The 15,683-nt window shown below is 39.0% G+C and overlaps 2 protein-coding genes across 4 annotated transcripts in view; one reads left to right on the top strand and one right to left on the bottom strand.

Annotated features, from left to right (window-relative positions):
• The window catches only part of Nplp1 (Neuropeptide-like precursor 1), a 14,337-nt gene extending 2,822 nt beyond the window's left edge, over window positions 1–11,515 (top strand). Inside the window, exons 2-5 of one of the 3 annotated variants that reach the window (XM_018020894.2) lie at window positions 7,113–7,588; window positions 7,715–8,436; window positions 8,805–8,961; window positions 9,687–11,515. In XM_018020894.2, the coding sequence (XP_017876383.1) occupies window positions 7,113–7,588; window positions 7,715–8,436; window positions 8,805–8,961; window positions 9,687–9,909 (1,578 nt within the window). In that variant the 3' untranslated portion in view covers window positions 9,910–11,515. Of the gene's footprint in view, window positions 1–7,112; window positions 7,589–7,711; window positions 8,437–8,804; window positions 8,962–9,686 lie in introns of all 3 variants that reach the window. The other 2 variants (XM_018020897.2, XM_018020896.2) reach the window with 2 other exon arrangements.
• A 767-nt stretch (window positions 11,516–12,282) lies between these two features.
• The window catches only part of LOC108622788 (protein gooseberry-neuro), a 17,461-nt gene continuing 14,060 nt past the window's right edge, over window positions 12,283–15,683 (bottom strand). Inside the window, exons 4-6 of the mRNA XM_018020871.1 lie at window positions 13,893–14,089; window positions 13,054–13,465; window positions 12,283–12,521 (exon numbers count right to left, since the gene is read on the bottom strand). Of these exons, the coding sequence (XP_017876360.1) occupies window positions 12,283–12,521; window positions 13,054–13,465; window positions 13,893–14,089 (848 nt within the window). The remainder of the gene's footprint in view (window positions 12,522–13,053; window positions 13,466–13,892; window positions 14,090–15,683) is intronic.

The raw sequence follows: 15,683 nt of genomic DNA, 5'->3' as shown, positions 1-15,683 counted from the left end.
TCTAAAAACCATAAAAAATTCCAGACTTTTTAGGCTTATATTTCCTTAAGTCAATTGTTTCTTCGAACTTCGCGCATGAACACCAAATACGAGAAAGTTTTCTTTGGGTTATTGCTGATTACCATAAGAGTACATGCAAATTTTAAGTCACTATAATTTTTCAAAACACCTATGAATTGATTTAAAATTTTGCAGGTAGCTTTTTAATAGTAATAGGAATCTATAATAACAAATTCAACGTGCTAGCATTGTTAAGTGTATAGCCTATACATCCTTAAGAGGATTTTTTTAGACTGAAATCACGGAATGAAAAATAGCGAAAGGTAATCGATTTCTCCTGCAACGTAATCGATAGAAGGGTGACAGTATTGTTCTTCACTCCAGGCAATTTCGAGCTCCATTCATTGTCAAGTTTTATTTGCTGTCGCAGGAAAGTAGAACTTTCCCAAGATCACTGCAACTTCTCCATTACGACAAGTTTCATAATTTCATACAGTAAATATGTACCGAAACAAGCTCATTTTGCTACTAGTCTACTTTTCCATTATACATAAGTTCCACTATCTTTCATTTGCAATATGTACGATCTTTTGATTTTAGCCACTGTTCGACATATACGAGTATTTTATGTTGTTAATTAAATTCTGTAATTATGCTAGCGCAGTACATTGATAAGTGAAATTAAAAGAAGGAATTGAGTTTTTTAAATGCGATCCTCCCCGCATAATGTTACTTCGCAGAAAGCATTCGCTCAGTAGGCAGTCCGTGTTCATTGGACAATTAACAAGAAGGATAGTGTAAATGGACATTCTCGACGACAGTGCTATTCTCGCTGGTATTTTGCGCGTTGAACAAGGAGCGAACGGCACGCGGCGCGCCGCCAGAGGAACGAGTTATCCTTGCAGGAAATTTAATTAGTTTTCAAGAGTGGTTACCCATTGTCTTTTCCTTTATTTACCGCGATCTGTGGATGACACGTGCCGAACTTCATTTAAATTCCACCATTGACATATAAAATCTCTTGAAAATTAGTCGAGGTCGCCGGTAAAATTTGTTAAATTAGGCGTCCCCGATTGGATTCGGTGAGTAGTTTTACAGGGTTTATAAATGCGGTGCTTGGTACATCGGATTATACGAATTCGTACGACGTTTACCGTGACGTGCAATTCGTACCGCTGCTTCGTTCATGCTCGCGGTAGAAACATTAAGACGCGCGAAGTTTATCAAAGCCCAATTTCACGTAAGATCTGCGATGAAGACCTTCCTCGTGGTTGCGTTTATCATTCATCTGTAATTTCCGTCTCGAGAAAGTAGGATGAGAACGTGCCTCACGGGCGTCGAATTCACGTTCGGAGACGTAAAAGATCGATTTCGTTAAGCAGCGACATTTTTTAATATGTGAATAATTAATTTATAATTGAATTAATTTGACAAACATATACTTGACATTACGAATGTATCAGACGTATCATATCTATTTTACAAGTGTTTTCATGTAAAGCTAAGCATCGGTTTATGTATAATCCCAAGTTTATAAATCCAGGGATTTGAACTTGCTGCGAGCTATTAAGCTCCACTCGACAATCTTAAGATCTGATGATAACATAATGTTTTAACGATTCTCTTCGACCTATTATAAATTCACGTTATTTCCCGCTAATCTAAAACGAGGAAATTTCTCAGAAATTTGGTATCACACAGCAGCCTGGACGATTTACGATGCCTTCCACGTAGTCATCTTTTAATTCCCAAGCTGACAAGATTTCGCCACCTACGTATTCGAGGTCCATATGACGCGGGCTATTGCGTTTCAGGAAACAGATGATAACGGCAAAGGTCGGATCTGGCGCCGAATTATGTGCGAGAATAGCAGGTTCTTCGCGGAATTTTCGCACGAACGAACACCCATTGAACAACCCGTGCCGTGATCCATGACCGATCCCTTCCTTTCACCCAATTTTTACCCTTGGAAGCGTTAACGACAGTTTACGCGCGATAAGGTGGGAAATGTGCTTCGCTTTAAAAATTCGAACGCCCCTGCGTGGGTGGGAAACAAAGGGAAGGTTCGATGTATGCGGTTGAGATTTCGGGAACGATTTAAAGAGGGGACGAGACCGAATGACGTATCTTGTGATAGAGTTTTAGGTAACCTTAGACATTGACTTCTTCATTCGTTATTTATTAAATTTCTATGATATTGCAAATTCTATTTTTTATCCCAGACAACTAATAATTTTTTTTTTTATTACGGAAGTGGAGAGATTGCATGCAGCTTGACATGTCAAAAGATCTACACGGACTGTTACCCTCTATCTAATAGAAATTCCTATCCGCTTCTAACAAATTCCACGCATTGTACTAGCGCATAGCATGCATCGTGTCCATACTTTTCAAGGTAAAACCTGAAAAGAATTTACTTTTGTAATCCAGTGCCTAAAGTCTTCAACTACACATTAATCTTTTTACAAACTCCTCCAACATATTCCTCTACTAAAGAATTAATACACATTTCTTATTAATTACACATTTAAGACCTAAAACTTACGTATATAATTTGCGTCTGAATACAATAAAGCACAATTTGAATTCTGAGAGATTGAAAAATAAATATCAGTTCGGAGGCGAACTTTTAAACTGAAATAAATTACGAATTTCAGTATTTTGCACGGGACGTTATCAGTTTCGCAATGTTCGTTCAAGCATAAAGATTTGTCTGATGGGTCGCTGGCAATTACACAGGCGCATATGTTACCGGGAGAAACGTTCGTCAAGCAGTTTCGTCAATATTTTCCCGGTCGTGTTGCGGGGGTGGTGCAAGTGGCAAAAATAAATCGTGATATGTGTGCATATACGTACGCTTCCTGGATGACGAGTACGAGTCGCATCAGGTGACAACACGTTGGCCGTGATTGATACATTTTTAGCGAACGAATTTTTCATTTCTAAGCTGCATTTTAGTAACCATTTACTTTCATCTTTTTAGGTAAATGAGGGAGCCATGAAATTATAAAACAATGAGATATAAAAATGAAATCAATGGTAAAACACATGTAAACGAACAAATTATATTATACTTCTATGAGAAATTGTATACGACAATCCATATATTTGTTCAAATCAAATCTTTAAGTCGGGGGAAATTCTCTTATCATTCTTATAAAGCACAATTTGAATTCTGAGAGATTGAAAAATAAATATCAGTTCGGAGGCGAACTTTTAAACTGAAATAAATTACGAATTTCAGTATTTTGCACGGGACGTTATCAGTTTCGCAATGTTCGTTCAAGCATAAAGATTTGTCTGATGGGTCGCTGGCAATTACACAGGCGCATATGTTACCGGGAGAAACGTTCGTCAAGCAGTTTCGTCAATATTTTCCCGGTCGTGTTGCGGGGGTGGTGCAAGTGGCAAAAATAAATCGTGATATGTGTGCATATACGTACGCTTCCTGGATGACGAGTACGAGTCGCATCAGGTGACAACACGTTGGCCGTGATTGATACATTTTTAGCGAACGAATTTTTCATTTCTAAGCTGCATTTTAGTAACCATTTACTTTCATCTTTTTAGGTAAATGAGGGAGCCATGAAATTATAAAACAATGAGATATAAAAATGAAATCAATGGTAAAACACATGTAAACGAACAAATTATATTATACTTCTATGAGAAATTGTATATAACAATTCATATATTTGTTCAAAGCAAATCTTTAAGTCGGGGGAAATTTTCTTATCATTCTAATCCACGAAAGGAATCTTAGTTCTTTTTTTATTGCAACGCAATCTCGTTTGTCTCGCATCGGAGCTGCGTTTGCAATATTCCACCACGTTTCCAAGGTGGAGAAACGTTGTACATTGTAGAGAGGCATTTAATCGATTTAAGATAGATGCGTTCCTTAAACGATTCTTTAAAGAATCTAACACGTTGCAGTATGAGAAACCGTTTGTGTCGGCAGTGACGTGACACGACAGGAATAGTAAGAAAGCAAGCGTTTACCTTCAATCGTTGCACTTATCCAGGAAAAGAAGAAACCGTGTTCCGGTACGAGTGGCTGTCGTCGAAACTCCGTTTGGATCGGAAAACGCTTCGTCACTCGTTCTCGCGTTTCGTTCGATCGATTTCCGATCCCTTCGCGGGCAAACCTGCGGGAGTTTCGATATCGCGAAATCCTTATCGATCCTTAAATCAGTTTTCCAGATTACGGTTGAAATTACGTAGTTGAAAAATTGTTTATATATCAAACTTCTGTTCCATGACTGTAATCTCAAAAAATGTTAAGGCAACAAATTGGAAGAAGCTTATTAGACGCTTGATTAGTTCTATTCATTGACACATTCGTTTACTTTTGAAACGTGAACTTCGGTGTTGCCTTAGGAATGCAATTAATGTACATGTATGTATGTGTATGTAACCATGGCTAACGTTTGGTTGTATGGAAGAAAAGGGAGTCAATTTAATGAGACAAGCCCTCGATTATCGGTGACAGTGTTCCAAACCACGTCAAGCGTGATAATCCCTTAATTGCAATAGAAACTTCAATATATTAATATAACTTGTCCCTAATCTCGTAACTTAATCTCTTTACTTCAATATTTTTAATAATTATTTCCATATTTGTTTTAAGGATATTCGATTTAAGTGGATTTCAAGTACGAAAAGGTTGATCAGTGGACATCTGTTATCTTCTATTTGCTGATGTTTACGTTCGCTGACGAAAATTGGATTTGAAATCCAATTCAATTCTCTCTGTCTGAGTTAATTACGTTAAACATCGCAAGCAGCCAATCAATGTTTCCGATTGGTCTCTTTGATGTGTGACATCCGCAGAATATTGTTGTGCTTGTGTTTTCCAAGTAGCAATAAGGGACCCTCATAAATAACATGATTCAATTATCATTGAATATTACATGATTTAATATATTATTGAATATTACATGATTTAATATATCATTACTTGTTAATCTTATTATATGTACATTCTTCAGGGTGTAAATGATTAGTACGTGTGGGTGAAAGGCGAGTTATAGAAGCAGTTAATGTAAACCAAGTCCATTTCTGGGCCGACAGGTATATTTACATTCTTCGTTTTAGTTGGTATTCCTATTTTGATACCAGTATGTGCTTTCATAGCATAAGACGTGCGACGTGGTCGGTGGAAAATTGCATCATTTTATTTCTATTTTATTGTCAGTTGCCACGGCAGGCGTTGATTCCACAGGGTTTTGCTATTATTATAAATTCTCACGTTCTGTTGTGGGTTGCAGTTCAACGAAGTTCGTGTAATATCTAGCGGCTCGACTGCGCCGGATTGCCGTTCAGTTTCACGATATGCAGTTGCCGTCCTCGACATTTGTCCGAACTTCATAAAACGTCGTGCGCCCACTGGGACGTGTAAACTATTGTTTACCGCACGATTTCTGCCTTAATGAATCGCAGCTTAATTTCATTTAATTTAATTCCATGCAGTCTGACTTTATTTAATTTAATCGAATTAATGGTGAATATTTTTCTGTATAATCGTGTGTTCTTAGCAAATTTTATATCGATTAATTATCATAAGCACAGGTTGCTTACTATTCAAAGGCAGACGTCGGATAAATACGCTACTGAGCTCGTTAGGCTATTATGGTTACCTCCGTAGAATATCTCGGTTAATGCTTATGTACATACATACGTAACATCATGATTGAGTTAGTAGCTAGCTTGGAAATCTTATTGTGGACTAAAAGGATCCCTAAATTACTCGGGGCTGCATGCATCAGCGTATTGATCGAGAATAATATTCTGACATCAGCTCGAACACTGAAAGTGTAAACAGGTTTTCGAAATTGATAAATCATGTAAAAAGTAATAAAAAGAAAAGTTGTTTTAATCGCTCGCTATAAATAATAATTAAACAGAGTTAAATAGTATTATTGGTGACGTTCCCCCTGTAATTAAATTAATTTAGACAGATGACGAGCGTTTAATTACAAAGCGGCTGTCAGTCGCTCCACACATAATGCGTTAAATAATTTCCTTGTTTCGGTTATAAATTCAAGCTGAAAGATTTTGACGGCTCTTCTCCTAAATATTAAAAGTCAGAGCGCGACATTTGACGTCGTGTTGCAAGTGCGTAATTAATTATGCACACACGTGACGCTAGGAAAGTGGTTGTTTTCTGAATGAAAAACAATCTCTACGAATCGCGCTTGTTTTACAGTTGAAACATTGTTCATTTATCTGATTAAGAATTTATTCCAGAATCAGTAATTATTATTTTATTTTATTTTTATTTCTGCTTCTTTTAGAACAGTTCATTGTTCAGTATTGCAACATTTTGTACGTTCGAGATAAAGCTTAAGGGATTGCGTGGATTCTTCAAGATAGGTGGTTTGTGTGACGCGAAGCGCAAAATAAGTATTCAACGATGCGTCATATGCACCGTTTTATGTTAAATGGAAATTTCCATTTTTTTATTAATACGTTTAAAGAGTTTTGAAAAAAAGAGATAATTCTTCGTCATTCTCTAAAATCAGATGTTGTTCTAAACTCTGATACAAGAGAAATATTAATATATTAATCTCTTGAAATCAGAGACAACAATTGTCTTCTTTAATAGTTGGCTTTGAGGAAATCAAATAGAAGCCAACTTACTTTGTACAAAAGGTCTATTTTAATACCCTTAATCCTTCAGAACATTCCATCCAACTATTCAGAAATGTGAAACCGAGACATTTGAAACATAAGGCAGGTAATAAAATGTAACACAACACAATGTTTATGCAGTTTCTATTTTACAATACAGATAACGTTAATATGGTATTCTTAACAATTATTTGAATTTCTGTAAAATCGATATTACGGCAATAGCCATTTCGAACCGACATAAAAGAAGCGATAGTAATAACGCAATAATGAGGCAATTATTGTACCGAAATATTACCAAATTATTTTTAATTTCACGTGATTTTATTCCGGATCGATTTTGAAACGGGCAATTCTTTCGATATAAATTTCCACTAAAATGTCTTCTTTACTAGAATACATGGAAGCATCGTGTCCAATGACAAGCACAAGTAATTGAAGTATTGGCCTACCATTTGAAATACTATACTCTATCCTTACAGGTGACATGTCAAGATGAAGACAGCACTCAGTGCATGCCAAGGACGACTTTTCTAGCCTTGCTGCGACACCCGGAGGCCAGTCCGAGCTTAGCCGCGTATTCGAGATCGGGGAAAGCGTCGGCGGACGCGAAGAGTCGAAACGACATGGCACACTTGAAAGCTCTAGCCGAGGACACTGACGACGCAGAGATTTGCATACCCAACCGCATTTATTTGCAATTGTTGAAGGATCCGATAGCACGCGGTGATCTCAGTTTCGCTCTCAACGGCCGAACTCAGAAGCTATCCGATTTTCTAGCGCGGCTAGTCAATGTTAACGATCCCGAAGACATATCATTAGACGAACCGAGGGAATATCATTCGAAATCTCAGAAAAGGAGTATCGCTACTCTGGCGAAGAACGATGATCTGCCAATCAGCCTGCACGCTCGCATCGCCGAGAATGAGGACGGCGAAAAGAGAGCCATAACATCGCGGTAATATTTAGAAACATATTCTGTCTTTCAAAGAATTAATTCAATATATTGTATGCGAACAGATTTTGATTCATTATAAACCTCCCTAATTTATCCATTTAAATTCAATTCGTTCTTCCTCAGCAGCGAGCAATCCGGACAAACTGATGATCTTCTTTCCGACGAGGCTTCTTTGACTCGAGACTTCTCGATGCAGAAACGCAACGTGGGCACTCTGGCACGCGATTTCGCTCTGCCACCAGGCAGACGTAACATCGCGTCTCTGGTTCGCGATTACGAACAGAACAAGTCGAACAGAGATCGTATGCTGCCCCTGAACGGCAAAAGGAACGTCGCTTCGTTGGCCAGGACGTACACCCTGCCTCAGGGTGGAAAGAGGAACGTAGCGTCAGTGGCTAGAGAGTACGGCCTGCCTTATGGAAAGCGATACGTCGGTTCCTTGGCTAGGGCAGGCGATTTTCCTACCCGCGAACAACGAAGCGTTTCCTCCTTGGCTCAACACTCCGCTTGGCCCGTCTCGTTCAAGAGAGGACTCTCCGTACCTGGGAGTGTGATCTACAGAGCTCTTTCTCGTCAAGGTAGATCGATGCCGGATGAAATGAACGCGAGGGAGGAACTGCTTGCCCTTCAGGAGCTGAGCAACATGGAACAGGATCAGGATGACGATTATTACGACGCTATCGATGATATGAATGATTCCTGGGCGAACATCAGGAGATCCAAGAGGCAGCTCAGCTTTTCTGACGAGTATCCCTTGCCTGTGATGCAGAATGCGAATGTGTTTGATTATGAGGAGATGATGGAGGCGCTCGATGGACAGTATCCCAACACGGAGAAAAGGTTCATGGGTGAGTACATTTTCTATAATTGTTTGTTGTGAAATAAGAAATTTAAAATATAAATTGTTCTTTGATTGAGTACAGACTTTGCACAATAAAGGAGAGGGCGAATTGTAAAAATTCTTTCAAGCTATTATATTATATTTAAATATTCGTTAAGGTTTTTAAATTTATACATAAAATTCAGCATCTTCGATCATCATTAAATCTCGTTTACCAACCGTACAAACTGATCAAATAGAACAAGTTAGGTTTCGCTAGTAGAAATTAAGATCTGTCGCGTCACGAGACGGAGAATGTTAAGCGCGTGGTCGAACGCGGGAGTCAGAGGACCGACGGATAAATCGATCGGTGTTGTCTGTGAATGTCGGGAACAGGTTCCGCAGAGGAGACACAGCCGGAGTTAGGCCAGTTGGGCTACCCGGAAACGTTTCGCGCGAGTAAAAGACACATCGGGGCCCTGGCACGTCTCGGTTGGCTACCAACGTTGAGGGTCGCGCGGTTTTCGCGATCCCCTCGCTATCTGATTGGCAGGTCAGGCCATTAGGTTCTCACCTGCTCCGTGTCTTCGACACACGACAATACATACATAATATATATGTATATATACTATATTTGTCTGCGTGTCTGTCTTTCTCTCTATCGCTCTTTCTGTGTCCTTTCTATCTGTAATGTCCATCATCCTCCTCTCATCACGCTGTCGCCCCGAGAAAAAATGTTAACGTAGCGGACAAATGAAAATGATAGACTGCGGGGGAAAAGAAGAAATATTAATCAGAGATGGGAAATCCCACGCGTCGTTATAGTTTACGCCATCCTCCACTTCACTTCTTCTTCTACATGGACCGTTCACGGTAGTTAGTAAATGCAATGTAGGTGTTTTGGTGTTATCATTAATTATCTGTGTTAAAGAAGTGACGGTTCTGATCTTCCGTCACCGTAGACTGGCTGGGGTAGATGTCCTGTCGCGAATAATAATAATAATTTGATTAATAGCCGATAGGTAGCTTTAGATCTGTTTGATGAACGCAGCGACCAATTATAGTAAAGATCAACTAGTGCATAAACTAACTAAAATGCTGTTCTATAGTATTTTCGTTACTTTTAATTAATGGCAGTATATCAGTGTTTAGGTGCCGCTGTAGTGTAATTACGAATACTGTGCGTAGAATTATTAAATTCAGTGTGCTGTATAGATTAGCAGTGTGATTAGAGATGAAATAATAATTTCGTGGTCTAACGTGAATGATCGATTCTAGGGAGAATCCCGCAGATGGGCCCACGTCCGACTACTCCGCCGACTCGACAAGGTCGCTAAGACCGAATTTCAATCCAAGGACACGCTACGTTCGAGCTTCGGACGAGGATTGTCGACGGTATTGTCACGGCTTCAAAAGGTTTCTCATCTTACCGCCAAAGGATAATAATAATTACTTCCACAAAAACCTACCCAGCTCGTTGCTTCGGTCCAGGTCGTACTAAACTTTCAATAAAAACCGTTTTTCGGCAAAAGGAACATCGATAAATCAATGGTTCTATTGGTATCTCTGCTCGCACGTCTTCGAACGCTGATGCTAATCGATATCTCGCTCTGCAACAATGTGAGCGTTTAGTATTTACCATCGTTTGGTACAAGACTTTATCCTTGCTTTATAATAATCAATGGCAGGTAGATGTTTCGTTGTGGTTCCGAACCAAAGGCATATGAGGCGCATCGTACTTTCATTCCATGACAAAATCTTTAAATATTCGTTAAGATTTAAAAGATTGTCACGTAATGAATACTGCGTCTAAAATTATATTTGTAATAATATTCTGTTCCTTTTAATGATTATGGGTTTTCGCTTTAGAGCCACGTTTGGGATTTACGGTACTAAATTTTTGTCACTGATAACAGAATTTTATAAGATGGATTATTTACGCTTTCTATCGATATACAATGATGATACGTACTATTTTGTATATTATACATACTATATATACATGCATGTATTACAAACCTCGTGGTACATTTAATTTAAAGCTTACTCTAACTTAATATTCTAAACGTACACTTAAGGGACAATGGCAGTCAATGCGAGACGAAATTTTGAACGGCGAGGTATTTTAATTATTAAAAAATACTATTGCAATGATTGCTATAGTTTACTTAATCGTATTTATTAATTATATAGTTTGAAATAGTTTGTTAAAGAACTTGCATTTACATTTTGTAACTGTAACAATTTTTATGGAACGTTGATGATCCTGGCTTTGATTTTCGAAAGTCGTTTGTATTAGTTACGATAACAGTTCTTAATGTAAGATTTTGTTAGGATATCGTATCGGGGATCTTTTTCAAAAGACAATAATCAACGCCAATAATATTAATCATTCTATAATGGATACATCTGTTTTGCAATGTAAAAAGGACGTACTTCGTAAATACTAAAACCCATCTTTACTAAACTTATGCAATTTTACTTTTCAACTATTGTAATGGCAAGTTTTTAATTTTACTTACATAACAATGTACTTACGTTGCAAAATACACGTGTATCCAAATCGTAGCGTAGCATCTAAAATTATAATAAATCAGAAAATACGATTGGACAGTCTAAAGCGTTTCTGAATCCGAATTTCAGAAATTATTCTTTGGCTTACAATTGTCCGCCGAGTGAACAATTGTTTTAGACATTCATGTACTTTTGAGAGACTCTCCGTCAGTATTTCTATAATATATGTAACTGTTGTTAAGTAAAAAAAAAAAAATAGAGAAGCCGTGACGCGACCTTTGACGTAAAGTAGTAGTCGGTGTAAATGTTAGTGCTCAGGATTCGCCAGCTCGTTAATGGCAAATATAATGCGAAATTCAGCTTTCTTTTGTTCGTGACACAGGTTTCAGTGAGTTCGTAATCGATAGATCATCGTGTAATACGTGTGTAATGTTAAATGTAACAACGCGCGAGGAACCACGGCGTGTATTCATCGTTCGATTCTGCGGGAATGTATATTTATGTGTTTGTCTAGACAATAACGATCAAACGAGATGACAATAAAGCGATAATAGTAAACGATTAAATAAAAATCTTATTTGTCATATCATCAATTAAATAGTATTCCCTTCTTTACATTCTCCCATGATCTGTTTAATACAAAAATTATGATGATTCAATCGCATGGAAACTTACCTGTATTTTCGTTTTAAGGAAATTCGTTTGGAGAAAAAATTCACATTTAATTAGAATCAATAAAATATTTTCTTTGTACATTTATAAAAAATATTACACATGTCTGTCATATTTATAATATTAATGGTATAAAAATATATACAACGTTTATTTACAAATATGGCCAATATACATAATGATAAAGCTCTTTATGATTATTTCTTATCACTTTGTGAAATTCTTTCTCTACATAATTCATGAGCAATTGCGTCTTTCGATGTGGTTCTTCATCACCTATTTACACGTATGAAACATTAATTATCAAAAGCGTAAAAATTAAGTCGACGTTAAATACAAAGTATTAGTACGTTAAATAAAACAGTTAATAATTTAATAAATAAGTTCATCCTACACTTTACAAATTATATGTATACATTTTCATGGGTGCCAATTATATTGTACTTGTGCAGGACGAAAAATACTGACACTGCTCTATTAGATTATTAGGTGAATCATAACTGATTAATATTAATACACTGTCGATTTTTACTGTAACATCTAGACTGTAAAAAGGAGTAACGTTTGAACTCATCGATGAGTAGAAGAAAAAGTGAGAGTCGAATTCATCATGTGTTGAATGAATCGACGCGGAGAGGCGATCGATACCCTAACTGACTTTAACTAATGTCCATGCAATCATCGTCGTTTAAAATATGCCGCCCACGCTTCGATGATAGTTGAGTTGAGCGTGTTGGGAATAATCGTACCCCTGGTCGTACCATTCCGCCGCCGATGCAGAATTCCCGGTACCGGAGGACGACGGCGTACCACCAGCATGACTCGCGTGCGAAGAATGCTGATGACTCGAATGACTGGACGTGTATTCACCTTGGAAGTGATTGAACTGTCCCCAGCTAAGTTGCGCCCTGGACCAGTCGGCGTTACCTGAAATTGGGTCGCACCTACGTTACCATAAATGCAACAAATATTCAAATTGGCTCTAGGAGTTTCAATTGATCCTCGAAATTTCATTAAAAATAAATTCAAATCGAATATGAATAATAGCATTAAAAATGGAATACATTGAAGTATAATTAAAGTGTAAGATAATGTTCTATACAAAGTCAGGAATATCTAAACTGCTGTTTCGAGGGTGGAAACGCACTCGCTGGCGGTTTTACGAAATCTGGTTCCGATCCAACCATAGATATCCGAAGATTACTCTATATTTCGACGTAAATTTTGAATGAGTTCATTCAGTCTGTAGGCGTATCGTTTGAGGTCGAACGGCCTTGCGTTCGACCGCCAGACCAAACTACCATGGGCGAAGTTGCAGTTACAAGGCGGCTTCAGAAGCCAACACGTGCGTGCCGATTCACTTTATGTATAATGAACCGCGATCGTCACGAGCAAACGGCTTTCGACTGCCCCTCGGATCCGTGGACGTGATGTAAATATAACTCGGAATAAGGCTTACCAGGATTATGCAGGGTGGCAGGTGCATGAGCCGCGGGAGGTTGGATGCCAGGTACCTGGCCAAGCTGCATCGCGTGTCCCTGGAGAGTGCTTAAATGTCCCGAGATCGAAGCGGCGTGTCCTTGCAGGGCGCTGCTTAGCGTGGAAGGCGCTTGGGCCACGGAGGACGTCGTACTCGACATCTGGACAGTGGTACCAGGTACTTGGTGAATGCCGGTCTGTTGTAATGCAGTCGGACTGTGGTGCAACGCGGACGGTACCTGAGCTATACCGGGTGGCATTTGCGGTACCTGCGGTATTTGTGCAAGCTCGTGGCTAGCGTACTGGCAAGGTGTTAACGGCAAATTGGCTACCGAGTGTGCTATGCTACCCGTGTGTTTGCGCAACCGCGCTCTGCGATTGCTAAACCATACCTAAAATTGAGAGAACCATTTAATGGATTTACAGAATGTGGTACAGCTTGGGACTAGGATTCCTGGTCAGCTCTGACTTGCGTTAATTTCCCACAAGATTAAAAAACGATAGTAAATCTAGTATAATAAAATAAATTCAATAAAAAGTAGTTTTAATATTTCTTAATATTGTTATGTATTATTCCTATGGCGTAATATATATTATAAGACTCAATTTGCCTGTAAAAAATTATTCAAGGGAATGAAAGTGAGCAGAAATGAGGACAGTTACCTTATCTAGCAGTTCTTTCCTTATTATTATGAGAATTGATACTGAATAATGAAAGAGTATTCATATTTATTAAAACATTCTCTTCAATGAATAGGTAATTTGCATAATAATCAGTAAAACTGTCGGACTTAAACTAAAAAACGATTGGAAACTCACTTGAATTCTCGCCTCGGTGAGGCCAGTTCTTTGAGCGAGTTCCTCCCTCGCGTAGACGTCCGGATACTGAGCACGTTGGAACGCGGTCTCTAATTGTTCTAGTTGTTCCCCGGTGAACGTCGTCCTGCTTCTGCGCTGCTTTCGCTTCAACGGAATGCCCGGCTCGCTTTCCGTGTCAGATTCCTCTCCGCATCGGCCTGCGGACCATACAACACTTCATCTGTACTACGCGGATTCGTTTCGAGCTGCGCGATTCATTTTAACGGTTAATTAATCTCGTTCTACGATAGTTAATGAATGGTACGGAAATTTTACATAGCCTGCATTTTACTTGCCCTACTTGTGCTTTATTAATCATTCAAATGGTAGCTTAGAAGCATAGGTATAGTTCTCGTAACCAAGGTACACATTGTAATAGTTTCTTTGCAACTTGAATAGGCTCATCCTAAGAAATATACAACAAATATCTTTTCTTTCCCCATGTAATACTCGTATTCAGTGCCTCGTAACTACCTCTCAATTTATATATCCTCTTACTACTCATTGTGCTCCTCTTTCAAAACTATCTATGACTACTTTCTTTCGTATTTGCCCGGCGAATAATACCGGCGGCTCGTGCGTCTGTTTACTTCGATCTAAGGGGAAGACACAACAATATGCAGCTCTGAAATAAGCCAATAAGGATGACCACTGCGATCATGTCTGAGAACAGTTCGCTCTTAAGTCGACTCTAGCCCCATTGTCCCATCGGTTGTCCACCTATTATCGTCCAATCGAGCGTCTACGAGCCTAGGAACCATTGTGATCGATTCCTCGGCGTCGATGCTCTTTTCTCCGGGTTCTTCGAACGCGTTCGATGTATCGTCGAGAGAAAATGGTATCCACGGCCACGGTCGATTGAATTTTCGATCGTTGACGCGTCTCGCGTGCTCTTTTCGAGGCAACGAGCTCTGTTATGACAGGAAACCGTCGTTCGCGTCCCTTAGACGGGGATTACTCTTGCTCTATGTTTACCTACCTGTGCCTGTGGATCAGCCACGTGAAGCGGAATTAAATGCCGTGAAAGCTACGCGATTCGTTCGACGTTCGATCTCAACGTCGCTTATGCATGATTTTGTCCGCGAGGAAGCATGAAATGGACACTGAACGCAATCATGCATTAACTTCGAAAAGAACTTATGTCTTCATGAAATCATGATCAACTATTATAATTTTTAATCAACTAAACACGATTCTTAAAGAACTGGCAACGATTTATGACACGAACGGTATTTTCTGAATACCGAAAAGTCTTGGGCCATATATTTTCTAGGCCAATATCATCAGTTTATTTGCTGTTTTATTTCAATGAACCTTCGGAGGCAAACATCGACACCAACAAAGGCGCCGACATTGTGTCATCGAGAAAACGGAGGGAATCCTTCTTTCGGAAAACGGCAACGAGTCATGTTTTGCTCTTTCGACAGTGGGACCTGCCCCCCGATGAACAATACCCTCTTTTCCTGCGGTTTTCACTTTGTGCGCAAAAGCGGCACAGCGCAGCGCGACAGGAGTGTGCAATTTGCCTGTCGAATTCCCAGCGGCGGCCTTTTGAAGTGCCTCCACTGTGAACGCGGCCGCGTCACATTTGTCAGAATCTGATCCCTTTTCTTACGTGATCTTCGGCATTTCTGCTGCCACTCATTCTTGTGCCGCATTAAAAATTATCAGATTCCGAACATAGCGTTTTATTTATTTCTTTATAATAAGATTTATTAATTGCGTGTTGAGTTTATCTTACAGTTAATAAGA

Source organism: Ceratina calcarata, unplaced genomic scaffold, assembly GCF_001652005.2.
Source record: "Ceratina calcarata isolate Rehan_Ccalc_2016 unplaced genomic scaffold, ASM165200v1 scaffold242, whole genome shotgun sequence".
Classification (NCBI taxonomy): domain Eukaryota; kingdom Metazoa; phylum Arthropoda; class Insecta; order Hymenoptera; family Apidae; genus Ceratina; species Ceratina calcarata.
This window is presented reverse-complemented; position numbering and strand designations above follow the sequence as displayed.